The 27,985-nt window shown below is 51.9% G+C and overlaps 11 protein-coding genes across 11 annotated transcripts; 6 read left to right on the plus strand and 5 right to left on the minus strand.

Moving 5' to 3' along the window:
- Window positions 1–652: 652 nt before the first annotated feature.
- On the plus strand, window positions 653–2,095 carry N7498_001344 (putative proline utilization protein PrnX-like; the record flags this gene model as incomplete). The annotated part of the gene is made up of 1 exon (XM_058448407.1): window positions 653–2,095. The coding sequence occupies one exon, from the start codon at window positions 653–655 to the stop codon at window positions 2,093–2,095; it is 1,443 nt and encodes a 480-aa protein (XP_058313818.1).
- Window positions 2,096–2,683: 588 nt separating this feature from the next.
- Window positions 2,684–4,326, plus strand: N7498_001345 (GNAT family N-acetyltransferase; the record flags this gene model as incomplete). Its single annotated transcript, XM_058448408.1, has 2 exons — window positions 2,684–4,158; window positions 4,209–4,326. The coding sequence occupies 2 exons, from the start codon at window positions 2,684–2,686 to the stop codon at window positions 4,324–4,326; spliced, it is 1,593 nt and encodes a 530-aa protein (XP_058313819.1).
- Window positions 4,327–4,722: 396 nt separating this feature from the next.
- Window positions 4,723–5,593, plus strand: N7498_001346 (uncharacterized protein; the record flags this gene model as incomplete). Its single annotated transcript, XM_058448409.1, has 2 exons — window positions 4,723–5,142; window positions 5,207–5,593. 2 exons carry the CDS (start codon window positions 4,723–4,725, stop codon window positions 5,591–5,593), a joined length of 807 nt encoding a protein of 268 aa, XP_058313820.1.
- Window positions 5,594–5,825: 232 nt separating this feature from the next.
- On the minus strand, window positions 5,826–6,577 carry erg2 (C-8 sterol isomerase ERG2; the record flags this gene model as incomplete). The annotated part of the gene is made up of 2 exons (XM_058448410.1): window positions 5,826–6,190; window positions 6,241–6,577. 2 exons carry the CDS (start codon window positions 6,575–6,577, stop codon window positions 5,826–5,828), a joined length of 702 nt encoding a protein of 233 aa, XP_058313821.1.
- Window positions 6,578–8,378: 1,801 nt separating this feature from the next.
- xgeA (putative endoglucanase) lies at window positions 8,379–9,184 on the plus strand (the record flags this gene model as incomplete). Its single annotated transcript, XM_058448411.1, has 2 exons — window positions 8,379–8,734; window positions 8,788–9,184. The coding sequence occupies 2 exons, from the start codon at window positions 8,379–8,381 to the stop codon at window positions 9,182–9,184; spliced, it is 753 nt and encodes a 250-aa protein (XP_058313822.1).
- Window positions 9,185–11,868: 2,684 nt separating this feature from the next.
- On the plus strand, window positions 11,869–13,184 carry N7498_001349 (cyclin family protein; the record flags this gene model as incomplete). The annotated part of the gene is made up of 2 exons (XM_058448412.1): window positions 11,869–12,521; window positions 12,584–13,184. The coding sequence occupies 2 exons, from the start codon at window positions 11,869–11,871 to the stop codon at window positions 13,182–13,184; spliced, it is 1,254 nt and encodes a 417-aa protein (XP_058313823.1).
- Window positions 13,185–14,394: 1,210 nt separating this feature from the next.
- N7498_001350 (uncharacterized protein) lies at window positions 14,395–17,574 on the plus strand (the record flags this gene model as incomplete). The annotated part of the gene is made up of 1 exon (XM_058448413.1): window positions 14,395–17,574. The coding sequence occupies one exon, from the start codon at window positions 14,395–14,397 to the stop codon at window positions 17,572–17,574; it is 3,180 nt and encodes a 1,059-aa protein (XP_058313824.1).
- A 267-nt stretch (window positions 17,575–17,841) lies between these two features.
- N7498_001351 (hybrid sensor histidine kinase/response regulator) lies at window positions 17,842–20,892 on the minus strand (the record flags this gene model as incomplete). Its single annotated transcript, XM_058448414.1, has 3 exons — window positions 17,842–19,683; window positions 19,767–20,324; window positions 20,383–20,892. 3 exons carry the CDS (start codon window positions 20,890–20,892, stop codon window positions 17,842–17,844), a joined length of 2,910 nt encoding a protein of 969 aa, XP_058313825.1.
- A 537-nt stretch (window positions 20,893–21,429) lies between these two features.
- On the minus strand, window positions 21,430–23,420 carry N7498_001352 (S53 family peptidase; the record flags this gene model as incomplete). The annotated part of the gene is made up of 5 exons (XM_058448415.1): window positions 21,430–21,781; window positions 21,834–22,131; window positions 22,183–22,276; window positions 22,329–22,470; window positions 22,525–23,420. The coding sequence occupies 5 exons, from the start codon at window positions 23,418–23,420 to the stop codon at window positions 21,430–21,432; spliced, it is 1,782 nt and encodes a 593-aa protein (XP_058313826.1).
- Window positions 23,421–25,153: 1,733 nt separating this feature from the next.
- Window positions 25,154–26,211, minus strand: N7498_001353 (amidohydrolase family protein; the record flags this gene model as incomplete). The annotated part of the gene is made up of 2 exons (XM_058448416.1): window positions 25,154–26,047; window positions 26,101–26,211. 2 exons carry the CDS (start codon window positions 26,209–26,211, stop codon window positions 25,154–25,156), a joined length of 1,005 nt encoding a protein of 334 aa, XP_058313827.1.
- Window positions 26,212–26,583: 372 nt separating this feature from the next.
- On the minus strand, window positions 26,584–27,662 carry N7498_001354 (ketopantoate reductase family protein; the record flags this gene model as incomplete). Its single annotated transcript, XM_058448417.1, has 2 exons — window positions 26,584–27,299; window positions 27,458–27,662. The coding sequence occupies 2 exons, from the start codon at window positions 27,660–27,662 to the stop codon at window positions 26,584–26,586; spliced, it is 921 nt and encodes a 306-aa protein (XP_058313828.1).
- Between the last annotated feature and the right edge of the window lie 323 nt (window positions 27,663–27,985).

Here is a 27,985-nt window from a genome sequence, read left to right on the forward strand (position 1 = left end):
GCGGTGAGACATTTAGGAGCCTATACATATTAGTCGGAAAAACAAGGGAAAGTACAAAGGCCCAGAACGGTTTAGTCAACGCCCTACGGGATCCGCCTCAGGCCCGCGATCAACAGTGTTCCGCATCGGGCGGCGCCGAAAGCGGCAACGATCGCAGCGCCTCGCGGGGATCGCAGCAACCGAGCGCTGTTAAACGGCGGATCTTTCTCTTGTTACGACTGGATGTGTGACTCGGGAACTGAATTTCTGAACACCTGAGCAGCTGAACAGCTCTAGGGCCTCTCACTGGGTCCCCGATAGACCAGACACTTTTGCTGATCGCCCCGCTCCCCCGCCCTAAAAATATCACTGCTGTCGTCATCTTCGGGCATTTCACGTCGCGCCCGAGTTGACTTAAATTGGAGCGCTCCTACGGAGTGTATGCTCCGGGCTTCTTTGGCTATATTCTCCCTTGGCATTGCAGCGCAGTTTTAGTCCACGACGCCCTGGTGGATTCTCTTCCCTTCCGTTTGTTTCCCTTATCTTGGTATCTTGGCAACTGTGCCGCCGGTGGCGTGTGAACACTGTTGACAAAGGTCTCAGGCAGAAACCTTCTTTCCTTCATCATCACTCCTCCCTCTTTCAGCCGTCGAATCCCCTCCGAACCGTCCACATGCCCCTCACGATTCTCTCTGGGTCGCAGCTCCGCACTCTGCTGCATTCCCTCAAACGTGATGAGATCGTCAGTCTCCAGCGGAACCTCGCCGAGGCTTTGCGAGAATACTCGACCGGAACCCAAGAACAAGGCTGTTCGGCAACCTATCAGCCGCAGCGAACGGCGATCACCCGCCAGAATGGCTGCACCACCCTCTTCATGCCCGCCACCACGGGCCAGACCCTCGGTATCAAGATGGTTTCGCTGCAGGATGGAGCGGCGGCGGGGTGTGCAGTGGAACGCAGTGCCCTTGACAGAACCGACAGCGAGACATCATCAAAGCGATCGCGGGAATCTTCTCTTCGCGACTCGATGATTTCGATTTCCTCGGATATGAGTGACTTGTCCGTGGGGTCCTCACAGGAAGATAGCAACTCTACAACCACGGGAACTAGCGGGACGGGAGACAGCACCGACGACTCAACCCTCCTGTCGGGATGTGTCAATCAGCTGTCAGTCACCAGCCCGAGCGTATCGAATACGCTCGGGGCTTGGCCCGGTGTGGGCACGCGGGATACCTCGCCGAAGGGGAGTGTCACACTTTTAGATAGCCAGAGTCTACCATTCGGGCTCATTAATGCCCACGAGCTGACAGCCTTCCGCACTGCGCTGGCTTCGCTGATGATCTTCAACAAGCGCAAGAAGGTTCGCACGCTTTTGGTATTCGGTGCCGGCACTCAGGCTTACTGGCATATTCGCTTGGCGTTGACCCTGCGTGGTGAAGAAATTCGGCGGGTGTACATTGTCAATCGGTCCTTTGACCGTGCTGCGAAACTTCTACGAGATATCTACCAGGCCGAGAACTCGCACTGGCGTCGGGACGTCAAATTCTCCGCGATGAGCACCGACTTTGGCGAGTATGGCCGGATCTTGAAGGAGCATGTCCGCAAGGCAGATGTTATTTTCTGCTGCACTCCCTCCGTCGAGCCTCTGTTCCCGGCCGAGTTCCTGACCTCCCGTGATGGTCGTCAGAAGGGCCGGTTGATCAGTGCAGTCGGCTCCTACAAATCACACATGGCCGAGATACACCCCGACATTCTCCGAGACGAGGTCAATGTTTCACCACCTCACCGTCACTTCCACAAGCACACGCGACGAAGCGGAGTCGTGGTGGTCGACAGTCTGGATGCCGCGCTGAAGGAAGCAGGCGAGATCATCCAAGCTGGAATCAAGCCCACGCAGGTAGTCGAATTGGGTGAGCTGATGATGGTCCATCACGCAAGTCACAATTTGAGTGAAGAAGAAGCAGCGGAGGAGGAGAAGAGCCTGCACGACTGGGTGGAGCGAGGAAACGTTATCTACAAGAGTGTCGGACTAGGCCTGATGGATCTGGTCACCGGCGGAGATCTGGTGCGCTTGGCGCGCGATCGCAACTTGGGAACCACCGTGGAAGACTTTTAGTTGTGCATTTTGCACATGTATCGCATCATGGCTTTTTTGTAGTATACCCTGTGTTATATCTTCTTTACATCAACACGCCTTTGCTGAGAAAGACCCCTTTAATCATCCCTCGTTTCCTCTGAATTTCCCGTCCAAAAAAAAATTTAAAAAATCAAAGGTAGTTTCGGCCCACTTGCCCTTCAAATTCTACACAACTATACTCATATCCAATTAGAAATGGAGGTTGTTGCGCCGCTCACAAAGTGGTGGATGTATGTATGGCCATGGCATGATGTCGCGGGAAGCCTGCGTCATTGCTAACATCATCCGTAAGGTACCGCACCTTGGAGCAGCTCTTTAAAAAGGGAGGTCACCCCCGAGGGCATTTCACATTTACATCTGGCAAAGTGTCAATCGCGGTAGGATCTTCATCTGTGCCTTGGATACAACTCTATAATTTTCCCTGTCGAGCAGGCCATTGGCGCACCGTCACCCTCGTCCCCCGCATCAGTGAGGGGCAGCGCAGAGCCAACACGAGCTTTCGTTTATCTTTATGTTCAGTGAACGACTGTCCCTTTGACACCAGGAGCAGAGGTTGCACTCGACACCATGCGGAACACCACCTGTTACCTCCCCAATGGACTCACGTTCACCGTGTCGCCTGTTTTTGGCGGGGTCACGTTCAAGTCCAACGACGCGAGTTCTCACAACTCCACCTTCCCACCAGGTTGGACGATTATCATCCACAGCGAAAAACCTGGCGGGAAATCACCTGAAGAGCGAGGCAGGACTGGCTCTGAGAATGGGCTCCCCTCCGCCAGTGATGACGACAAAAACTTCACTCGCTTTACCACCCCTACCTTGAACCGCGATCACCTCTACATCTCCTACATCGTGAACCCGCCGTCCAGCGAATTCAAGCCGGCCACCTCGCCGACCCGCCAGATTGCGATGATGCTCTGGGCCACCATGTGCTGGTACTTCCACGAGCCGGAACCGGACCTGCACCTGCATACAGCAGCATCGAGCTCGACACCGCTGGCTGGAAAGCCGAAGGGAGATTGGCGGGTGAATATCAAGCGAGAGGGAATTTTCAAGGGCCGGAACCTGCTACAGAAGCTCGAACGCATGGGTCTGATTGCCACCGAGGACTCCTCCGTGGGACTACAGCCCGTCGAGACACGCGACTCGACCAGCTGGTCCAATATGTTCGTGAGCCGCCGAAGCTTCTGGCAGCTCGATCCGCGCCTTTTCCTGTTCACTCTCGCGCCTCGCGCTCCATTATCTCCCTCCTTGACCCCTATCCCATCTCGGCATGCTTCTCCGGCTCGGGATATCCTACCTAGCGCTGTCTTGCCGCCAACGGAAGCTGTCTTCCACACGGCGAATGTTCCCACCTTCAACTCGAATGGCCCCTTCACTTCGGCAAGTCACTTGCCTACGTATTATCCGCCGGCGCCTGCTCAGTATACATTCACCGACGGAGTGCGCCATCCGATTCGGTCGAAGCCGCCTCACCAAGGTGAGGTCTTTTACGTGCGCTATATCCCGAGTGTGGGCCAGTATCTTTCATTCCGCGTCCCTTTCCTCCCAATGAGCAAGGTCACACCGGCTCAAGGGGCCGGCAGCGGTAGTCGGCCGTCAACACCGAAGACTGTGTGTTCCCCGGTTACCAGCATCGAACAGCACCTCTTCCAGAATGTCTCGTCAGATCTTGATACCCTGCATCGATGGATGAACGACCCCCGAGTTGAAGCAATGTGGCAGGTCGGCGGAGACCGGTCTGTACAAGAGAAATTCCTACTCCAGAACTTGACGAGTCGGCACAGTTTCCCCGTGATCGGTTGCTGGGATGGCAAGCCCTTCGGATACTTTGAGATTTACTGGGTGAAGGAAGATGGTCTGGGGAGGTTATTGGACCGTGTGGACAACTACGATCGGGGCATTCATCTACTGATCGGTGAACAAGAGTTCCGTGGCGCGCACCGGGTTGCGATTTGGCTGAGTGCCTTGGTGCATCACTGCTTCTTGGAGGATATGAGAACCGAGACGGTTTATCTGGAGCCGCGGGTGGATAATACCAAGTAAGTGTGATGAGCATTCCAGTAAAACTCGTGTACTAACTGCTCTTCAGGATTATCGGTTACCTCCAGGATGCGGGCTTCTTCAAAGAGGGCGAGGTGAGCTTCCCGCACAAACGCTCCGCCGTGATGAAGATCAAGCGCGAGTTCTGGGAGGCTCCGGCTCTATAGAGCACCCGTCTGTTAAGAATATACATGACGAGTAACGAACAACCTACAGGTTCTTTCTCTGTTCTATCTAAGACACTTCAACCTCGAATGTTCTGTCGCGAATGGGCGGTCATTATCCTTGGTATTATCATGGATGGCTGGTTTAGACAGTGAATTGACTCTGGGTCTGATCTACAACGCAATTTAGCAATAAAACATAATTTCTCGGCTCCAAACTTAGTCTCCGCACCCTAGAGCTCTAGAACCAAGCTTAATAACCCCCGAACCACTTGCGGGGTGTTCCCCCCGTCCCGGGTCGGTGATTCTCGGTCCTCCCAATCCACATACAACCGGTATACTCTCCATGCCATCCCTCATCCCAAACAATCTGGGAATCCATCTTCAATCCACTCCAAAATGGCAACCCCAACCATCCTAACAAACATCACCCGCCGCACAGCAGGCACAATAGCCCACGTCACAATATCCCGTCCCGCCAAACTAAACGCCCTAAACACGCATCTCCTCACCACCCTCCCTTCGACCCTAAAATCCATAACATCCGCAAATGCAGACCTCCTCGCCGTGGTCCTCACAGGCGCAGGCCCCAAGGCATTTATCGGCGGCGCCGACATTGCCGAAATGGCCGCTTTAAACTCCCCGTCTTCGGCGCGTAGCTTCATTTCCAAGGTCTCGGCTGCCTGTAGAAGCGTGCGCGATTGTCCCGTCCCTGTTATCGGGCGGGTTAATGGGTATGCGCTCGGTGCTGGATTGGAACTTGCGGCGTCGTGTGATTTTAGGGTCGCAAGTAGGAATGCGGTTTTTGGGATGCCCGAGGTTTGTTCTTCTGTTCCTATCTAACTGTCTTTTCATATTGTCTTTTCGGTTCTAACGAATCAAGGTTCGAGTTGGTATTCCCAGTGTCGTTGAGGCGGCGCTACTTCCTGGATTGATTGGATGGGGGAGGACAAGGCAGCTTCTCATGCTTGGGGAGAATATTGGGGCTGACGAGGCGCTGAGATGGGGTCTTGTGGAGAATGTCGTTGAAGCTGAGGAGCTGGATGAAGCTGTTGAGGCGTGGTTGCGTCAGTTGGACATGAATGGGCCGTTGGCGGTGCGCAGACAGAAGGCTTTGATTCGGTCTTGGGAGAACGTTTCGCTGGATCAAGCCATTCAGGCGGGTGTGGCTGCTTTTGCGGAATCATTTGATGCAGGTGCGCATGGGGAATTGACGGAGCCGGCGAAGATGATGGGTGCTTTTTTCCAGGGGAAGGGGAAGATATCTTGATATCGGAGTAAGAAGGGTGTTGGCCATGTCTTGGATCACTTCACCGAATTCTTGATTCAACTGGTGACATGTCTTGCATTAAGAATTATTTATCCTTTTTTGATAATCTATGACATCAAACATCCACCATCCCAGTCCCCATTGTCGATGCCAATGGAATGTAACATACACACTTTCCCAATCCAAGTTCTATACATCCTCCGTTCTATACCATCCAATCATGATAAGCCACCTACAGCTTAAACTTGAGCAAGTTGGAAATCATCTCACGTCCGGTAATACGCGAGGTCGCCCAGAGAGTAGGGAAGTCCAGGGTGGACGAGAAGGTATCGGCGTAGCCGAAGAAGAGCATGGGAGGGATCCAACCACGGGCGTACTCGAGCGCGAAGCACGAGGAATCCATCTTGTACTGCTTGACCTCGCCGCGGCGCAGGTGGTGCACGGTGCCGGCGGGGTAAGACTCGGCTTCGTAGGAGCCCGGCACGTAGGCGAGCTGGGTGCCGTGCAGGATGTTGAAGTAATCGTCCGCGGTGTGACGGCCCGTGTGGCCCTCGGTTCCGACAGCGGTGCCGAAGATGATCAGATATTCGGTGATACCTGGATTGTCAGTCAATTGACGTGTCAGGGGGCAGGGCGGCAGGACATACTGGCATGGATGATGTACATGGCGCCCATCGCACCACCGGCATTGTTGAACACCCACTCCTGCTCGAGGTTCAGGTGCTCGGTGCCGACCTTGGTCTCGAGCTCGGAGACGATGAAGTTGACGACGGAGTGGGTGTCATCGCCATGGGCCTTGATGGCGCGCTGCGAAAGGTCGTGCAGGTGGTCCGGGTCGAAGATGTAGAATCGGTCCAGGCGCGCGTCGAGGAAGCTGTAGACGGCGGAGAAAAGGGCCAGGAACACGGCGAAGATACTGAGGTTGCGGAACGAGAAGCAGCGGCAGCCCGAGGACTGCTTGCCGGTGGAGGACTTGGAAGGCATTTTGAGGGTGGTGGTTGAAGAAAACACGAAATGAATTTATCGCCCCTGGCAAAACCCCGGAGTTCCACTTGTGGGGCTGTGATGAACTTCACGACTTCACGACTTCACGACTTCACGGATATATTGGAACGAAATGAGCCGATAATGGATTAAACCGAAGGAAAATGAAATGAAATGAATAGGACTGCTCTTTTTCTCTTATGCCGGTCTCTGCATTTTAAATCTACCATCTAGTCTCGAGTGAAGCTGCGATGAGCGGCGTCCGCGGAACATCTGCAGCCCACACGCCATGTCGGATCGCCCCAATCCGAATCACAGCCGTGGTGATTGGCCAAGGCCTGATGTCTGAGTTCGTAGAACCTCGGAAGATGATTCTCTGTTCTTGGGATTCCATTGCTAATGTTTACTGGATTATTTAAGGGTTTCCTGGACCCTGGATCTCACGGAGTCCAACCGACCGAGAGCCGATCGCCATGAACGAGAGCGAAACAAACACTAGTGAACCCTTTTTGAACTATATCTCTGGCAGTACAACCATAGAAGATCCGACGAGGTGTATGATGAGCTATTTAGAATATTTTGTCCCTAAACGATTAAAGGGGTGGAATATGAGGCGAAATTAAAATTGAAAGAAACTTTGCGTGCTACGTAGAGCGAATATATACTTCGAAAAATCATGCGTACATTTGGAACAGCTAGCATTTGCGATTTCCTCTCTCTCTTTTTTTATTTTTCCTTTGTCCAAATTTATTTCACATCATCGTATGGACTGAAGAAGAGAGAAGCCCCGAAACGGTTGAATAAGGATGCGACATTTCTTGATTCCCGGTGGAAACCCCGAGTTCGGTTGTGTTCCTCGACTCATGCGCTCAGGTGCCCAGGTGCATGCTGATCATCACCACTTCCAAAGAGGACCTCCCTCCGAGCTTACGCGGAGCATCAAATTATACCCCGGAGCCCTCGCATATAACTAAAAACCTGGGGTCCAACTCCTGCAAAACCAGGATGCGGGGTGCATAGGCCAAGAGTCCTAGGATGATTGCCCTATTAATGTGGCTGAAGCTTCACCGGTATTCCCGGCATTGGTGGAATTCATTGAAGCCATTGAAGTCTAACAGCCAAAAAGCTTTCAATAATATCCCATATATTGCATATGACATCAAATCACATGGCCATTTGCGGACGACACCACCTCTTTCGAGGTTCCATGAAGGGGTTCAAAATCTGACACCCTGACAGTATAGCCCCTGAGCACCTAGACAAACCGAAAGGATTCGAATGTACGTACTCTAAATTGAATCCCTGAAGAACCTCGGCAAGAGATCCAAAAAGAGATTACCGTTTTCTCGATCCAGCGGCTCCACTCCGCGGGCCGACGCCATGGAGTTTACACTCGGAGATCTTCCGCAAACCGCAAAGCAGCTCCGGAGTGAAGATACTACCATGGATAAACATCCAGTCGCGGAAAAATTCATTGCAGAGTTTAAGACATTGATACCAGGGCGATCATTTCCTCGCGCCGGGCTAGTTCATGGATAAATTGACCGATTACTTGACCCGTGCAGTCTGCTTCAGGGTGAATATCCGGTGGAATCCCGGTGATGAAGATGAGATAGGACTGCTCCGTACTCTATACGGAACAAGCATCCAGACCACCCCGGTGGGATGACCTCATGGGCAGGACTATATAATGTCTTCCAGAAGCCGTGGCACTGTCACTGTCCGACTGTAATCAACAGATTCTCTGGATTTCTTTCTTTCTCTACTGCTGGCCAGCCAAATTCACCCCCATACCATCACCATGAAGTCCTTCATCGCTCCTCTGTCGTTCCTCTCCCTCGGCCTTGCCTGCTTCGGTAACGCCGCGACCATCCCGACCAAGAGCCTGACCCGTCGCGCCGACTTCTGCGACCAGTGGGGATCTGTCACCACCGGCAGCTACATCCTCTACAATAACCTCTGGGGCCAGAGCTACGACACCTCCGGCACCCAATGCACCGGATTGACGTCCCTGAGCGGTAGCAACATCGCTTGGTACACCTCGTGGTCCTGGTCCGGCTCGGCCAGCCAGGTGAAGAGCTTCGCCAACGTTGCCCTGCAGTTCACGGCCAAGACCCTGAGCAGCATCGACAGCATCCAGTCCACCTGGGAGTGGAGGTAAGAAATTCCTCCTCGAAATGCCTCCGGGTTGATTTTCTAACCCCTAACAGCTACTCCAACACCAACATCGTCGCCGACGTCTCCTACGACATGTTCCTGAGCTCCAGCGCGTCCGGCTCGGCGGAGTACGAGATTATGGTCTGGCTCGCGGCCCTGGGCGGCGCAGGTCCCATCTCTTCCACCGGATCCCCCATCGCCACCACCGACATCAACGGCGTTACCTGGGAGCTGTACTCCGGCCCGAATGGCGACACGACTGTGTACAGCTTCGTGGCCGAGTCCACCACCACGAGCTTCTCCGGGGACATGAAGGAGTTCTTCAACTACCTCACCGAGAACGCAGGCGTGAGCACTAGCCTTTACCTGATTAATGTGCAGGCTGGTACTGAGCCTTTCACTGGCACAGCCGAGCTGACTGTCTCCGACTACTCTGTTGCTGTCGTTTAAGAGGCGGATCATGCGATCGAGAGGCGGACGGGGAATTTTGTTTCAAGTGAATAGTTTTCGAGTGAATAGTTGGATACGAAAAGATCTGGAATCGATTTCGTGACCGCATCAAAAAGTCCAAGATGAAGGCAGTGCAACGTGTAGTGCCGTAGCGGGTTCTGTTGGATCATGTAGAATCCACTTGGCTGGTTGTTTCAGCCCCACGACACCGGTCGGGCCACCGTCTTCGCTAACCGCTGGACCTGACGTGAAACAAAACACCATGTCACCCTGAAACAGAACCCTGTTTCAAGAGTGCTGTCGTTCGTCACCAGTGGAACCATTGGCCTATGCTGGCAATGGCTAGAACGACTAGAAGAGTCCCGACCCAGCAAGCCAAAGTCGAGCGAGACGCCCATCGCCTCAAAGAGAGTTAGTGCTTAGTGCATCAAAGAGAATCGCCAGAAAATCAAATCATTGCAATCTCTTTCCGTGGTAATGATTCAGGTAGGACATGGTCGGCATTGTAGCGCGGATGGGACCTTCAAAACGCGCCAGAATCGAGCGCGTAAGTCCTACCAATAACGAGCCATTCTATCAATAGAACTGTCTGACGTTGACTTCTCGAAGCGCCCGCCCCAAAGAACATGAACGGCAAGCGCTCGGCCGGCGGAGGTCAGTAAGCGTTAGGCAGGGCGCTTATATAGATGTAGCAGACGTCGGAGCCGAAAATAGCTCAGCGGTTCCTCTTTTTTTAGAACCAAATGCAGGTCGGCGCAGGTCGGAGCATTACGCAGTGTGCAGTACAATGCATCTGAAGAAAATGGAAGTGGGCAGGAAAAGGTGGCGGGAGCCGATACATCCACAGCCCTGACCTTCCCCCGCCCCTTCTCTCTCTGTTCAGGAGGGGTAAGTGAGTTTGACCTGGAAAAGATAATCGATCCCCCTCATGCGAGGTGGACAGACTATTCGCAACCCCTTCTGACATGTCGGATCGCGCAGTCATCAGGCATGTTCGGGCACGCGTGTGTGACAGGGGTCATTTGGCATGGAGGCAGGGATCCCGCACCCGCACAGACAAATCTGTCAGGTCGACCCGTTCGTCATTATTATTGGGGGCCCCCCATAGCGGGCGCCAAATTGAAACGCGACTTGCCACATTGTTGAAAGCTTTCTCTGGCCATGGACCCTTTCGTATCGGTGGTACCCTAGGGACCTTTTCAGCTGACTCGCAAATCACGTCGGGCCCCTTTTCCCTATTCGGGGTTTGGATTCATTCTCGAATCTTGAATCTCGTGTTTCGTGTTTTGTGCCCTGGATAGGGCGCGTTCTAGGGTTCTAGGAGGGTGAAGCCATTTCCATCAACGGGATGGAATCCTGCCCTGATTATCCCCGCGTCTCGCACAGGAGACTTGAGACGGTCGCCGGTTTCATCGATAGTCCATAGAAGATTGGTAGGAGGCTGACTCCAATTCTACCACAGGCACACCGGCCGGGGTCTCCACCGAGTGGGCCTAGCGTTGATCTCCTCGCAGCAGCGGTGGAGTCAGTGTCCATTCTGGCGCACTTGTTGATCGCCCCGGTCCCTCCAGCGCTTGTGGAAGAGATGTTTTCTATTATTGGGATTAGTTCAAGAGCGATGTCATTCAAAATGTAATTCTGACGATGTCTACACCGCGATTCCCGGTGTAGAGCGTGCTGTCGGGAGGCGGGTGAATCTAGGGATGACGAGCATGGGCAGGTTTGATAGACAGCAAAAAGTACATACCCAATGGTGCGGGAAGTCTTTGACTTTCTTCTGCATTTCGCCTCGAACGGTGTAATCGCTCCACTGCATTCCACGCCTGAGCAAATCAATTTTCCCCCCCCTCCTTTGGCCCAGGCTCCGCGCGCGAAAAGGTTCGAGCATCTCAGATCCAACTATGCAGGCTCACTCGCGCTCCTCCGCGACCCCCTTAGCCCCGGCCTGGCTGTACAGGGCTTCTGACTGGACCGTGTGAACCTTGCAGCTCCTGGGTGCCCCCTCCAGCCGCCCTCTGAATGGCGCATACCGGAGCTATATCTATCCAAGTATTTCCCACGCTCAGATTCTTCACGGGAGTCGTCCACATGCCCATCGTCGTCACCCATCATTTCCTTTCCTTTTAATACCGTCTTTCTGCTTTCCACCGGTCGCTCCCTCCAAGAGATTCAAATTCAATAGTTACTCCACGGTTCCAGTTTCATCGATCTATTGCCTAGTACTGCGGGCGTGTCTCTCGGTTGAAATTCTCCGCTTCGGCAGGTCTCACTCTTCTGGAGAAAGTCAGTTAGGGCTATCGGTCGATAACGGGTTGACACGACAACCTCAACTATCCTTACAGCAACATTCTTTTTTTCCACCAACTACTTGACATCGTCCATTCGTCCTGCTGGTTCAGGGATTTGACGTGCTATTTTATTTTCATTGTCTTCGTGCTTTGTTCTTTGTTTCAACCTCGTTGTCGATACCTCCGAACAAGGCAACAAAGGAGGCACATTGCCTTTTATAATTGTTCAACCGTCCTGAGCTTTCGAGACCGAGCTCGACATTTTCATCTGCTTTTAGTCCTCACCTGGGACCATTCCAGCAGTTACTCCTATACCCGACACCCCACACCCTCCACCCTATACACTATACACACTATACCTAGGTGGTCACCATGAACACAACCAGCACAGTCGACATGAATCTCCAAGCTTTGAATCGAGCGGCGCTCGACTCCTTCGTCACCCAGCGAGTCTCACGGGAGATGGTGACGTACCTGGCCCAGCAGGCATCGCAGGTCATCCGATGTGAGGCCCATGTGACCAACACCGTCAATCATCACGGTCAACCCACACCACCCTCTACTCCCCCCATCGACCCGACCGACCAGATGCCCCCCCTGCCGTCCATCGAAGCTTTTATCGCCTCCCTGGTTGTCCGCTCCCAGGTCCAGGTGCCCACCCTCATGAGCTCCCTCGTGTATCTCGGCCGTCTGCGTGCACGTCTTCCCCCGGTCGCCAAGGGTATGCGTTGCACTGTCCACCGAATCTTCCTCGCCTCGCTCATTCTCGCTGCAAAGAATCTGAATGATTCCAGCCCCAAGAACAAGCACTGGGCTCGGTATACTGTGGTGAAGGAATACGAAGGCTTCGGCTTCTCGCTCCCGGAGGTGAACTTGATGGAGCGCCAGTTACTCTTCCTGCTCGACTGGGAGACCCGTGTGACCGAGGAGGATCTCTTTACTTACCTGGAACCTTTCCTGGCTCCTGTTCGTCAGCGTCTGCAGGCCCAAGAACGCCAGCGCAAGGCCGAGGAGGAGGAACTTCAGCGCAAGCAACAACATCGTGAATGGTTAGTACCAACTCTATTATGCGTTTTATTCTGGTATTTTTCAAATACTAATTGATGACCAGGCGTCGACTTCATTACTCCGCAGATCTACTAGCCGGCCGCCTTCGTCGTCAGAAACTTGATGCTCGTGGTGACAACCGGAGGGCCGTGGACAACACCCTCCGTCGCCTTCCCAGCCACGTCTCCTGCCCTAGCATTCAGACAACCAACTCTCCCCAGTTCGCCGCCGAGCACGATCGCTACAACCCATACCCCCGTACTCGATCATCCCCTCATCGCCCAGGCCGCTCCATCTCGCCTCCATCCATCCGGGATGTCCCCGGTCTATCTCATGCAGAGACCTTTAACTCGCTGTGCTCCCGCTCATCCAGCACTGCCCCCAGTTCCCGTGGCACCCCCGCCAGCATCAGCACATGCTCATCCCACGGAAATGACGACGTAATGCTCACCGACGCGAGCTCCAGCCCCTCTGTCTCCTCCTTGACATATAGCTATGTCAACGTCGGCCCCATGGATTCCAAGCAAGCCTTTGAGCCAGTCCGCCAACCTTCCAAGAAGATGAAAGTCGGCGGCCACACCCACAGCGGCGGCTTCGTGGCCCGGTTCCTCGCGTCGGCAACTGGCTCATATATGGGAAGCCGCATCGGTCGTCCCCACGCATAAATCGAGCCGGTCTCGACCACTTCGTGACCGTTTCACTGATATCCTTCTTTCTACCCTATTTATTCACATTCATCCGACTACCCATTTATTCCCTGCTTCGTGGCCAAAAGCATTTAACCGTTGATACGCATCTTCTGTGATAATACCCTTCGTTTACGTTGCCGCCCATTTATTCATCCTTTGGTGCCTGCCATGTCCTCAATATAGGCATGTTTCCCATTCTCACACTCTTTACCACTGCATTAGTCCTCGGCGGCATCGGCGTTTTGATGGTCTTTTTGGTGTTTCTATTTCTGGCTGGTTCTTGGACTCATGTTGGGACTCTAGACGTTCGATGTATTTTGCGGATGTATTTATCCCTTATTCCATAGTCCCGGCGTTGGACGTACTGATAATGATACTTGGTAAATGTGAATTTTGAATTCTTCACCCGCTCCCTGCTTTAAATTCTCTGTACTGCTCAATAATCTGCATGTCTCGCCGATCGTCTCAGCCACCCGCATGTGTGGCAATTGCGTCGTGCTAATGAGATGCTTGGCGCGAGGCACAAGATTCGGTTGACCAAGCTGCTCAACCTAAACTTTGCTTTTATGATACGCAACCTGATACACAGTATGCCAAAGCCGTGGAAGAGGCCACCTATCGTTCTAATTTGTTGTAAGCGACCTCCCGTCTGTATCTTACCCACATTTTCAGAAGCGTCGAGGAATGCAGGGCGCACGCCTTAACCGGCAAAGCAAAGTAAACATAAAGGAAGCTCCATTTCTGGCTAGCCCACAAGCCTGCCATCGCAAATACCGAAGATAAAGAATGAATCCCGGTTAAAAGTGGTTGGAGTCGAGGCAGAAGGTGGTCCACCAATAAAGCGTCAGATTTGATTCGAAGTGGGGCAGATCGATCATCTCAACCAGGCTTAATAAACAAAACAATAGAATGATTTAGCGTGGTTTACTATTGGCTAGATTAGGAATCTTGGTTCGAATCTCGGTCGAGACGAGTCAAAAGCGAAGCCATTCCGAGTCCCGATTAGTAAACAAAGAGCTGAATTTCTAAGCGAACCCGTTTCGCGGAGGAGCCCACTCCGTATAGGGGGCGGTGCCGTGCTGCCTAGCAAGCCCTTCTATAAAACCACCTTCCCTCTTTCTATCGTCCTTCTTCACCATCCATTCACCTTTTATCATCATTTCAATCTACATACCCGTCAACCGTAATGTCGGGACTTTTTGGTTGCTGCGTTTTCGTGAACCATGAATGGCAGCATCTGCCTCAGGTCGCGCTGAAAGCGCACGCAACTATATTGTCTTCTGCTTCACAAACCACTCTCACTCAAACATTCACGAACCCATTAGGCTATGCTCTCTCGGAAGTCAACTACATTTTCCCTCTCTACGATGGTGTCAGTGTCGTCGGTTTCCAGTGTCGTGTTGGCAATCGCCTCCTCTACAGCAAAGTGAAATCGAAGGAGCAGGCCAATGCTGACTACGAGGAGGCCACGAGAAATAATGAGACGGCAGCTCTAATGGAGCACACAGCCGAGGAGAACGATGTGTTTATGATTCGAATCGGTAATGTGCAGGCCAAAGAGATAATCACCGTCGACACCACCTTTATCGGCGAGCTCAAGCAAGATGCTCAAACCGATGGAATTCGTTACACACTGCCAAATGCTATTGCACCCCGCTATGCAAGTGCTAGCGGCATCTTCCATGGTGATCATTTATTCTCGCCCTTCAGTTCTAGTTTTCCCGCAAAGTTTCAAGGAATCTCTATTACAGTCGATGTGCAGATGGGGAAAAACTCCATCATCCGGGAGTTGCAGTCTCCAAGCCATTCGATCAAAACTTTTCTTGGTCGGACTTCTTCCACCCAGGACAGCTCTTCATTTGAGCCATCTCAAGCATCTGCTGCGCTCCATCTCACCAAGGACAACCAGCCCTTGCTGGAACGCGACTTTGTCCTGCTTGTCAAAGCTGATGGACTTGATAACCCTGGTGCGCTGCTGGAGTCACATCCAACTATTCCTGGGCAACGCGCCCTGATGGCTACGCTTGTCCCAAAGTTCAACCTTCCCCCTGCCCAGCCTGAAATCGTCTTCGTGATTGACAGAAGTAGCAGCATGGGTGACAAAACAACTACCCTGCAGTCCGCTCTGAGAATCTTCTTGAAATCCTTGCCGCTTGGAATCTGCTTTAACATTTGCTCATTTGGGACCTGGCATTCATTCCTGTGGTCAACTAGCAAAGTTTACGACCAGTCAAGCTTGCAACAGGCCTTGCTATACATCGATCATATCCACGCTGATATGGGTGGCACAAACATGCAACCAGCGGTCGAGGCTGTTGTGAACAACCGCCTCAAGAACAAGGACCTGGAGGTTCTTCTGCTCACCGATGGAGCGATCTACAATCAACAGTCTCTGTTCAGTTTTGTCCGCGATGCTGCAGCCGATAACACCGCACGCTTCTTCTCCCTCGGTTTCGGCGATGCCGCTTCCCACTCCCTCGTCGAGGGAATTGCGAGATCTGGTAACGGGGTTTCACAGTCGGTATTAAGACATGAAGAACTCGATCGAAAGGTGGTAAGAATGCTGAAGGGAGCTCTGACGCCTCACATCTACGACTACAAGCTTCAGGTGGAGTATGATACCATGGTTGATGGCGACTTCGAAGTTGTGGAGAACGTCGATTACCCCATGCAAGGCTCTGAGACCGATATTGAGGACCAGGCTGCCGTTATACAAACCCCCCAGAAACCTATCTCTCTGTTTGATGAGAACTACAAGGAATCTAATGCAGAACTTGGAGCCACTCGGACTGTAGATGACAAGAACCTTCCCAAGCTAACAGCTCCCAAGGTTCTTCAAGCTCCGTATAAAATCCCCTCTCTCTACCCCTTCATCCGCAGCACGGTCTACCTTCTCCTGGATCCCAAGTCCACTCATCGCATCCCCCAATCACTCACATTCACCGCCACCTCCAAACAAGGCCCGTTGCAGCTACGCATTCCCATCAGTGACCTTGGTAAGGGCGAGACCATCCATCAGCTTGCATCGCGCAAGGCCATGATTGAACTCGAAGAACTGCATGGCTGGCTGGAGAAGACCAAGGATTCTAATGGCAATCCATTCACTCAACTCCACTCTGATACAAAGCAGCGACTTGCCACCCGTGAATGCCAGGCCCTGGGAATCAGATACCAGGTCACTGGCAAACATTGTTCTTTCGTTGCTTTGGAAGAAGACAGCTCTGCGTCTGGCAAGGATCAAGAGAAGGGACAACCAGGGGAGAATAAAGCCCAAACAATCTCTCGAGGAAGCGCTTCCCCGGTGGCTTCCCGCTTCATGTCGGCCTCGGGTAAGGGAGGTGTGAATGTCCTCTACTCTTCTGCACCGACACAGCAGATGTATTCAGGGCCCATAGGAGGATCCATGATGGGCCGAGCCCCGCCAGCGACATCTAGCGCAGGGCTTTTCGGGAACCGGACCCAACCAGCCTCTTCGCTATTTGGCGGTTCTCGTGGGTCTACACCTAACTCCCAATCAGGATTATTCGGCGGTCAACCATCCCCATCGTCTGGTCTCTTTGCCTGCTCTGCTGTAGCTGATGGGCCTAGCTCCGGTTCCCTTTTTGGATCTGTCCCAACTGGTGGATTTGGAGCCCCTACACCCCAGCGAGGACCACTGTTTGGAAGCGCGCAGAATGTTCAATTCCCCGTAAGACCAGCTTGCCTTGGACAATCTGCTACCTCGTCCTTTCCTGGGTCTGTCTCGACTGGTGGGTTTGGAGCATCCGCAGCCCAGCAAGGAACACTGTTTGGAAGTACGCAGAATAATCCATCCCCCGCAAGAACAGCTTGCTTTGGACAATCTACTACCGGATTCTCTCATGGATCTGTCTCAACTGGTGGGTTTGGAGCTCCTGCACCCCAGCGAGGACCACTGTTTGGAAGCGCGCAGAATGTTCAATTCCCCGTAAAACCAGCTTTCTTTGGACAATCTGCTACCGTGTCCCCCTTGGCCCAGACTGCACCACCCCCCTCTAGTGGCCAATCTGAAGTCCACTCACTGGTTGCTCTGCAATCTTTCAGCGGAAACTGGGAACTGAACCAGGAACTATGCACTCTTCTTGGCTGTGACCTGAACAAGGTGTACAACAGCTTCCTCGAACTCACCCAGACCACTAACATCTCCACTAATCTTACCAATGCTCTTGCTACTATAATGGCAATGGGATTCCTTGCTAACAAGCATGCTGATTCGAGAAGTGTCTGGGAGCTTGTTTTCGGTAAGGCTGAAGCTTGGCTGAATGACACTGTGCCAGGACTTGGTATCGCTGGTGCCATGATTGATGCAAAAAAGGCTCAGATCATGTCCCTGGAGTTTCTCAAATAATTCACAGTAAAGAAGATACAAAACATACAAAAAGAAAGGGAGAAAGAAAAAAACAGAGGAAGGTTGGAGGATTTCGAATGTGTTGCTTTTGCAAAATCGCTAACTTTATTTACTGAATTAAATCGATATTATCGTTTCAAAGTCCAAAAAATAATGAAGTAAGTGTAGTTTTGTAGTGTATATCTGCATATCCCAACTTTAATTGGCACTTGAAGGTAGAATTTTAACGTGAAGGTGTTCGTTATTGTCGTACATAAGTAGTGCTGTCTAACTAGCCTCAAATGCCGGGAAATATCGGTTCAAAACCCGATCCAGCTGCTTGATAATAACAGGCTTCACAAAGAATTCGTCCCCGCCAGCAGCTTTCGCAGCCGTTCTATCCGATGAACTATCTTGGCCAGTCATGACAAACAGGTAGCTCTTCGACCAGTTGTTCCTTTCCTCCAGGGATCGGATTTGCTCCATGGCTTCGATACCATCGCACACTGGCATTTGTAGATCCATGAAAACCAGTTCAATTGAGGGACCCTGACCAGTGGCGGATAACGCTTGCCGCTGGGAGAAAATTTTAACGGCTTGGAGGCCATCGGCTGCGGAGTAGGATGCTAGTCCTCGTTTGCGACAGTACATCTCCATTATGCGAAGGTTGACGGCATTGTCGTCGACAATCAGAGCTGTGGGTCTGGGGGAGGTTGTAAGAGCAGGGAAGATTCGAGTCGCCTTTCGTAATACAGCAGAAGCTGCTGCATCTGGCTGAGATATCGCCGGAACTGTGGCGTTTGAGCTGGGATTGATCGTGTCGCTAGTGGATGGATTGCACGTGGCCTTTTCGTCTGTGTTTGGGCCTTGGTACATGTTTGACAGCATGACTTGGGGTTCATTGGGGGGCAGCGGACATGAGGGGCCCCGAGATTTGATCTCCAGAAGAAGATTGTATGTTTTTTCGAGCGTCGAACGCAAAGTCGACATGGTAAAGAGCCCGGTAGCGTAAACAACATTATTCGTATTCTCTTCAAGGCGTGAGTCCTCTTCTGAAGTCCGCACAAGGCAAATGGCAACTTGATCCGATGGTATCCGAGACAGGTGCGTGCGGTGTTGTTCCAGGTCAGGCACAGCATCAAGTATGATGATGGAGTCTTCAATGGTGTCCGAAGAGGTAAAGCCATTGCGGCCGAGAAAAGGGATAAAATGTTCACATAAAGATAGACAATCAGAGCCAGTCGCTATGTGGAAGAATTTTGAGGGTAGGTCATTGAACTTGGAAGCCAGTGGCTGCGATGGAAAGGGAGAGCAAACACATGCAACGTCGCGGAATGTGGCTCTGAAATGGGACCCGCGGCCAATTTCTGACGAGATTAAATCGATGGTCCCGTTGAGAAGTGTTGCAAATTTAGATGCAAGAGTGAGACCCAATCCAGCGCCCGCCGTGTGTGGGTCAATCTTTTCATACGGTTCAAAGATGCGTTGCTGGTGATCGGGATGAATACCATGGCCGGTGTCCTCAATATCGACAGTAAGTTGCTTGCGATTCGGATGTATCGAGGCGGTTATTGATACAACCCCACGTGGGGTGTTTTGGATAGAATTGATGACAAGTGGAAGCAGGGTGTCTCGAAGCACACCGAGATCGGTCCGAAAACTGTCACCTCCGGGCGGAGTGTCGTGATTAAAGAATATAGAGGTTTGGTAACGGGTGTCGCCCGACGCTAGTCTGAGTATCTCGTTTTCTATCTCCCCCTCCAGCTCATCAAAAGTATGCATGGCATGATGCCGGTCTGTAATGGCAATGTCGGACCATCTATTCAGGGTGATCATGTTGTCGACGATGGAAGTTAGATCTCGACCCGCCATCTTAATCAGATTGAGGTACATGGAGGGTTCGCGCGTATCTCTCTCCGAGGCTTCTTCCATCAATGCTGACATCGGGAGGACGGATTCGCTCAAGTTCCGGGCCTGTAGTTCCTCGTCCAGGAGTTCCACGGATCCGAGAATACCATGGATCGGGGTGCGGAGCTGATGAGAAAACCCCCGAAGGAACTTTTCCTTTGCTTTCATTGCTTCCATCAGAAGGCGTTTGCGCCACATCTGGGAGAGCATGCCGGCGCAAGTCTGAACAAACCAGGAATCTACATCATCAAACACGTGATGGAAGGCATTGGATGCGACGACAAGTAACGATGATCCCGATATACTTTCGCAAGGGCGGCAATAATGCGTACTGTCCTGTTAGATGGAAGTTCAAGATGATTTGAATTCGCAATAAAGTCGTCAAGGTAGTCGGTGTCTTCCCATAAGCCGTCTTCGAAGTAGGAAATCGGTATCGGGTCTCGTCCATCAATCTCGACATGGGTTGCCTTGAACGGTTGCAGGCTGATTGCTGTATCGGGGTATGTGGTTCTCAGTATCCTGAGGATCGGCTCCTCGGAGACTGAGTCGTCGGTTTCCCTCTGCGCTGTGGAGAGGAGTTCAGACATCTGGCGCCGTTCCCGCTGGCGTCTTGCTCTTGCACATTGAACGAGATCAGAGACAACCCAGTCGGCTAGGCGAACGAGAGCCTGCTGCTGTGTTTTGGTCAAAGGCTCCTCCTTGGTGCTTGAGGCCACACAAAGGGATCCGAGGCCAACACAATCTCCGTACTCGTTTTGCAAGCGAAGTGGTGCACCAGCGTATGCTCGAAGACCGCCTTGCTCGATGTAAGGTGATTCTTGGAATCTCCAGTCCTCCATGAGGCTCGGTAACAGAAACACGCTCTATATTGAAGATTCAGCAAACCGTACCAAAGTAAAGGCCATATGACTCGCAACATACACCAGGAGGTTGAGTAACTGTGTGAGCGCAAATAGTTTCACCACGCGGAAGAATGCCTAGCTGAAGCCCTACTGTGGCTAACCGGATATAAAAGTTGACGTCAAGAATACCGATGACGGCAAACTCCCATCCAGTGGATTCTTGGGCAAGATGCGCTTTTTCCTGAAGCCCGGAGAGGAACTCATGCTCTTTGAGAATATCGCGGGTATAGTACCAAAGCATAGACAATCTGAGTCTTTCATTCTCGGCAAGAACGGCACGCAGATATCGATGAGGGGGTCTAAGCGGCTTTTCGGGAATGGATGCGGGCGCATAAGGCACCGTCTTGGGATAGAAGGCCGTTTCAACGTTTGAAGGCCATGGCCCAATCGGGTGATCGGCATTATGTCGATCGTAAACGGGCCCAACGGTTTGCGGACGAGTCGATGGGGGAGTGTGTTTCGACGTCAGAATCGCCGCATCTGCCTTCGGAAAGAAGGATGATGTCCGTTGCCCGCTAAGGATGGCCATCTTTATCTCAAAACCGTATGATTAAATCAACAGAAGTTGGGAACTGGACCCTTTTCAACCGCAAAACAAGTTTCCCCAGTCCCACCACACGTGACATGACAAGTGGCGGAGATTGCCTAGCGTCGGCTCACGTCACCGTATATCATGTTCGCGTGAGTGATCGAGAACGCTTCATACAAATGACCGACATAGCGCCGTTGACTCGTGAAAAGCCGATGGAAGAGTGAAGGTGGTCGAGTGGGTCTATATAAGCAGGAAGTGACCCGCGGATGGTTGCTAGTCGGTCCCTCCCGAGAGAACTTTCCAAGGTTCCCAATACTTCTTTTTTTGTGTATATATACAAAAGCAACCAATTCATTCACCTGGATTTTCGGTTGAAAACCTCGGGAGGCTACGTTGTGTTCCGCTGAAGATCGGAAAATAGAAAAATGACAGGCGACAACCTCCAATTTAACAAATTCATTTTATATGCAATTGATGAATATAATACTGTTATCTCTGATGGGTGTCACAGAAAAGAGCATCCTCCATGTCCACCTAGAAAGACAAGACCAAGTCCATCAACTTCTGGAAGTTAGGAGTACCCAGTCCAGTAACTGGATCCCAGCCCTCGGTAGCATTCCAGTGCGCACCGGGGATAACCAAAGCGCCAGGAACCGGCAAATCGCTCTGAGGGTCAATTCCACCACATCCGAAGGAGCCACCGGTAGTGATATCATTCAGTGCCGTGTATCCGCTGAAATACAGGAACGGGTTCAGGAAGCCGAGGGTAGGCAGGCCGGCACGCAGCCGGGCATCGTTAAGAAGACCAACAATAGCGGCGAAGGTGGGCGCGGCAGCAGATGTTCCTCCATCCCCGTAGATCTGGCCAGCTAAGACCACTTCGTGCCTGCAGTGCGTTAGTATCGTTTCCTTTTTTTTCCATTTAATGATGTACTTACAAGGGGTACAAGCTGTGGGAGGAGACATCGGGGAATCCACGGCCTCCAAAGTCGGTATACTGCGAGTAGTACTCCATGGTTTCATCGCTGACTTGGCCCAGGTACTCCTCAATGGCGGGCCATTGGTACCAGGCGCGCGGGAAGTAGTAGGAGAAACCACCGGATGAGGCATTCCAGGCAGATTCGGGGCTGATGTCTGCGGTTCCTCCCACAGCGGTGACGTAGGGGCAGGTAGCCGGGAAAATGGGGTTGAACTGGGGAGTCACACCATCGCTAGCCTGGCAGGCAGAGCCGACACCTGTTTCAAGTTAGATGGTACTATCTGGTGGGTGCGAGATTGAGGTTTTACCTTCGTCGCCGGAGGAGTGAATGATGGTCAGACCGCGGAGGGTGTTCAAGCCGATCAGGTCACAGACAAGCCTGGCATACCTCTCAGGGACCGTCTGCTGCAGTGTTAATAATTGATCGAAAGCGGCAGTATTCAAGAGATATTACCTGTTCATCATCACCATAAGAGTTGGAGATGACTTGAGGCAGCTCGGAGTTGGGCTTTGAGAGCAGGTACTCATAGTAGGGCATATACGGCTCGTTAGAGTCATCGGATGCAGTGGGCTCATCAGCATCGGGGAGGAAGGGGCTATGTATAATCAGCAGGTAGCCAAGAAAACATTAGGAACAAGTGGGTTCATACGCAACGCCTCCGGTGATGAATTCAACGACGGGAAGAGGGTGGGAAACACCGACGATCAGCTGCACATCCATGTTGGACTCGTCAATATCTGCCATTGGAGCTGACTGGTTGTTGACACCGCCGTTAATGAGCTCGACAGTGAAAGTCTGGCTAGGAATGTCGAAAATGGCTTCATATTTTGCCAGGTCCGAGTAGGAAGCAGACTGGTTGAGGAAGCTTCCGAAGCCAATACGACTGCCAGCCTCGGGCTGGGGCGTATAGTCACCGACGTTGTACATTTCTTTCAGGCATGAAGGGGTAAGCATTTTCGAGCATGAAGGCGAGACATCGACGGAGGATGCTTCGCGAGCCTCCTTCCGAGACAGCGAGGGTGCAGGAGCAGCTTTGCGGGTCTTGCCAAAGTAGACAGTGGGCGAGATCACGGCGATATGATCCTTCAGATGATCGGGAATGGAGTACTCCGTGGTACGAAGCTTCGTTGAGTCACCATTCTTATAGTAGGCGAAATCCGTGTCAAGCAGTTTGTTGACTGTCTCCACAGAACCGGAGAACTTGAGCAGAGCTCCTTCACGAGCAACGTTGGAGATACCCGCACTCTTCAACCATTCCACGACAGGAGCGTCGTCAACGACGGGGAATACCGAGTCAACGTCGCTCTTCTCCAGCCATTGGCCGTACTCGGCTTTGCCGGGGGTTGACACCTTGGCCAACTTGCTCTCTAGCTGATCCAGATTCTGACGGCTCAAGGCAATGGAAAGTGCCATTGTCGAGTCGGCAGAGGGCTTATCAACAAGGGACCAGGCACTAGGAACCCCGCCGGCCGCTTTTTCCCAGACGGCGCCCAGGGCAGGGGCGGCCAGGGTGCAAAGCAACCCAGTGTAGACGGAGGTGTGCATCTTGACTGGTTCACAGGGTCTTTGTGTTCAGATGGGAAGCTCTGAATATCCCTGAGGGATGTAGGGATCGGCAGTCTTATTTATATGCGTTGCCCTCGCAATTGAGCATTGCACTAATGCCTAATCATGCTACCAACCCCACCAGCCTCCGCAAGCGCTATTCCCAAGCTTGCCCAGCGCACGGAGCCCGGCAATTCAGGGGAACAGGGAACCAGCAACATGGCGGGGGTTACATTCTCTCCGGAGGCTGTTATCAGCGGGGTTGTTGCCTTGACGCGCATCGTGACTGTTGATTGAGGAAATGATCCCCGAGGCGCGCAACGTGTCAACCATGAAAAAGAATTCCTAGAACGTCAAGTCCGTCCTTTGCAACACTTCCATCCCTGTCTCCGTCGCCAATCTTGATTGTCAATCGCACCAAATTGGAATCGAGCCGGAGATGACGATCGCCGTGCTCGCTTGGCCTAATCGCGGAGCTCCGCCGGGGTCACACGAAGCTTGTCCTTTCCAAGCTTCCCCCCGGCCGAGTGCGCTTCTCAGGTGATTGGCATCTTCGGTGTGCCAATCGGACTGCAGAATAACGGCCGGGTACAATCGCTTTAATAAGCTCAATTAACAACGCGCTTGTCTAAGAGATACGGCAATGTTGCGTTGGATGCGTTGTTGATGTGGGTCTCCGGGTCTTCCGTACCCAATGCTTCCCTTGCCGCTGTAAATACCTTCTTCCTTCGCGCTGGGGTTATTTGCCCTGGGACGTGAAGACGTGAAGTTCAAATGTAAGAATAGGCTCAGCATTCACTGCATTTTCATTGAAGCGGACCAAGTTCAGGTTTCTGCATCTGAAGCCAGACGCCGTGACTTAGCGACGGATCTCCGATGGCCAATCCATGCTGCCTAGCGATCCAAAATACCTCAACACGCCACTCGGTCTAATCAGACGCCCACTCAATCTTAAAATCAAACTACCGCAATAATTGACGAGTGGGCTTTCCCATCCCCGCGATCGAGATATTCTTCCCGACGCAGGTCCTTGATCCATTTCCAGACTATTCTTCCATGTGGCGGCAATATTCCACTTTCAGTCACCAAATGACAATCCATGAGCTTGGCTCGCTCCTCAATTGATTATGTCCACTTTTCCCGCCCGAATGCCCCGGCGTAGTCCGCAAAGATTGTCGTCTCGTGGTGCACCGTGGCGGTATTAATTCCGAGGATACTACCCTCTTTCGAAGGTGACTCCACATGAGAGTCCTTCTTCAGGTGCAACTCATTCCAGCGGAAAGGAGGCCCAAGGATGGGCTCCCATCACCTCCTCAAGGCAGCTTGTCTACTTCCAGTCTGATCCAGACAGATTGCATTACAACGCTAATCATGTCACGCACGCGATGGGGAGTCGAGAGAAGTTGGTCTATTTACGCAGGAGAACGACAGGGGAGCTGGATGTCCCAAATTGTTGCTGAGATGGTTCGTCATGTCGCAATTAGACAAGCTTTGCCCTTGGTCTATTCACTTTTGAGCCAATCCAGAAAGTCAGGTCGGTCTCCACGTTCCTCTGACTGTCGATCATAATTATCGATACATTCTTGAGTAAACCATTACGAATTAGATACTGTATCTTGATTCCGCACGACCGTCACGACGAAAAAAATACTCACGTAACCCAATCTCAAGACCGTAAAACGGGGCGCGAGGAATGGTCGGAACAGAAATCCACAGTGATATGATATTTGGTATTATCGTTGCAGGCGAGAAAGCAATTGTTCCGCATTATCACGGAGAGCGCGCTTCTTAGTTTCAGCCCCAAAATTACTCTCTAATCCATCGTCCAGCCTCTTCGCTAAAGTTGCAGCCAGCGCTTTTGGGGTGTACGGATAGTCACTTCCATACAACAGTCTCGACGAGTCAACAAGTCTGAGCAACCCGTGAATCTGGTCTGGAAACGGCACTCCCGCCAAGTCGATGTAAAAGCGGCTATTGAGTAGCTCCTTGACATCATCACCGGAGAATGGGCTTCCATGTCTAACCAGAAAACTGGATAATTCCGCAATTCGTTGCATTATCGGCGGGAATGTCGCACCGCAGTGACAAACTAGGAACGTGATACCAGGGCATCTACTTACCGTTCCGGATGTGAAGAGACTTGCCAGCGATCGAGTTGTGTCAAACATGAATTCCATCACTGGATTGGGTACCCCTTCCATCGGCGTGACCTTTTCCACGGATCCAGTTTGTGGATTCCGGGCATGACAGGTGGTCGGATGAAAGAATACGATTGTTTCCCGCTCACTGAGCTTGTCAAAGACTCGGCTGAAGCGTGGATCTCCCGGGTAGATTCCGTGCGAGTTGGTCAAGATTTGAAATCCCACTGCACCCAAGTGGTCAAGTGCATAGTCAATCTCAGCGAGAGACCCTTCCACGTCTGGGAGAGGGAGCGATGCGAAAAACATGAAGTGTTCATTATTCTCGGCGCAGATGGCGGACATGTCTTCGTTTGCCCGGCGGGTGAGCGTCCGTGCCTCCTCGTCATTGCCGGGAGTCAAGTGTGTACCCGGCGATGACATGCTGAGAATGGACTTTGTGATGTTCAAATCCTTCATCATCTGGATATGCATATTGGCATCCCACTCCTGAGAGCTACTATTAGCATATGATCGTCAAATTCAGATCAGTTGGCACTCACGGGTATCGCCGGCATCCCGTCGTGGTGGCCTTTCCCCGCAAAATCATTCTGCAGACAATACTCCCGATAAGCGGGTGGAACGCAATGGGCATGCACATCGATCCTTTCCATTGTGAGTTGACAGTCAAGCAATGAAGGTGAGTAAAAATACGCAATGTTCTGAGTGGTTTTGCGCCCTTGAAATGCAATGAATGTGGGCGGTTGATAGTCCGTATGCGGTCATAGCCTTGGTTGGCGGGACCGGCGGGACCTATCTTTCTGCTGTCCGAACACCGACGGGCTAGCGGGACTGGCGGACCAATACTGATTAATATCTCATATTGTGATTCATGAATCCTAAATCGATTTACTGTGACATGCAAGACTGATGGTCACACTGACTCTTCGCAAGGGTTACTTCACTCCTGCCCCTAGCCCTCAAATTCTTATATAATCTCGTTTTCTGGGGCCGTTCTCACGAATAGCAAAGTTCTCTGTTGATATCTAGATAAAATCTGTCATCGGTATTTCTTTGGGCTCACGGATATACCCTTGCGCAGCTAACAAGCGGGCCAAAACCAGCTTTAGCATGCGGTACGTGTTATCCAGTATAGGAGTGTCGACGCTATTCTTCCTAGCCACACGTAGGGCATTCCCCAAAATAACCTCACTTTCAAGCGGATTTTCCTTATCCATATCAATCAACATACTAGGGCGAAAAGATAGTTCAATCGGTGTCACATCAACCATTTCGTCCACAATGCCCTCTCCTAGATCATACCCGTCCGACTTGGCGATGACTGCCATTTCTGCCATTCCGGGTCTTATCAGACTATTTCCGGCATTAAATTGCCTGATGGCAGCGCTGTCAAGCTGCGTGGTCGCACAGGTAGGATTGAAGACGCCATTCCATAATAATTTGCGCCAGCGGTAATGGAGGATATCACTCACTATCTCTGCTTCAACAGCTTTGCTGCTACTGTAAACTGCAGCAAAATCTTCTAGACGCTGTCTCTCATACGGAGGATCTAATTGCGGGTTGCGGAATGATCCAACGTGGAATCGGTCGGGGTCATCGGGGAGGATATGACCGTTGTGCTCATGAGCCCCAATGTAGCTCGCGCCGGAGAGGAGTGCGTTTGATGGTCTCACCTCGATGAAGGGTGGTTTGATGTAAATCCCATTTTGGATCAAGATGATAGTAGTGTGCCCAGGGGTCACTCTCGGGGAGATGATTTCAGGTTATTGTTGATCTCCGGGATGTTCATCATCGTGACCACGACTTAATCAAAAGGAGTCGTAGCATCAGCTATAGGGACGCCATTGATGACTGTCTTTATTAGATAAAATCGAGAATATGGGACGGATGAAAATATACCGCGGGTTGGCCACCAGGCAGACAATCTTCCATGGCTGACAGATCCCTTAAAACCATCTTGCAAGACTTTCTGGTAATTCCACCGGGGAACAGCCGTGGCGGATGCCATTCCAGATCTTTCCATGGCCACGCAAGCCATCGCGCCTACCCTTCCTGCACCTACCACCAAGACCTTGCGCTTCGAGGACATGGCATCTGTCGACATGTTCGAAACCCTGCGGCCGAAATAGATTGCACCTCTGTCTGGACTTGCGGGCTTGAAAACCATTCACAGCCATGGAAAACGATATGATTCACATCCCGACTTTCCCACAATGCGACCCACCGGCCCCAATCGAGCCTAGCATTATCCACTTCTGCTTCGCTTTCTTTAGGTAACCTACCGATCTGCTACTGTCTTTGGGAAATAGGAATATATTCGTGTATTTTTGTGATAAGCATACCGCTAGTTTAATGGGTTTAAAATATAACGAGTTATGTCGGCGACTAGACTCGCCGCACATAGCATCGCCTTCCCCGCCTCCGATT

The sequence above is a fragment of the Penicillium cinerascens genome (assembly GCF_028974065.1).
Source record: "Penicillium cinerascens strain IBT 15544 chromosome Unknown contig_16_segment0_segment0, whole genome shotgun sequence".
Taxonomy (NCBI): Eukaryota; Fungi; Ascomycota; class Eurotiomycetes; order Eurotiales; family Aspergillaceae; genus Penicillium; species Penicillium cinerascens.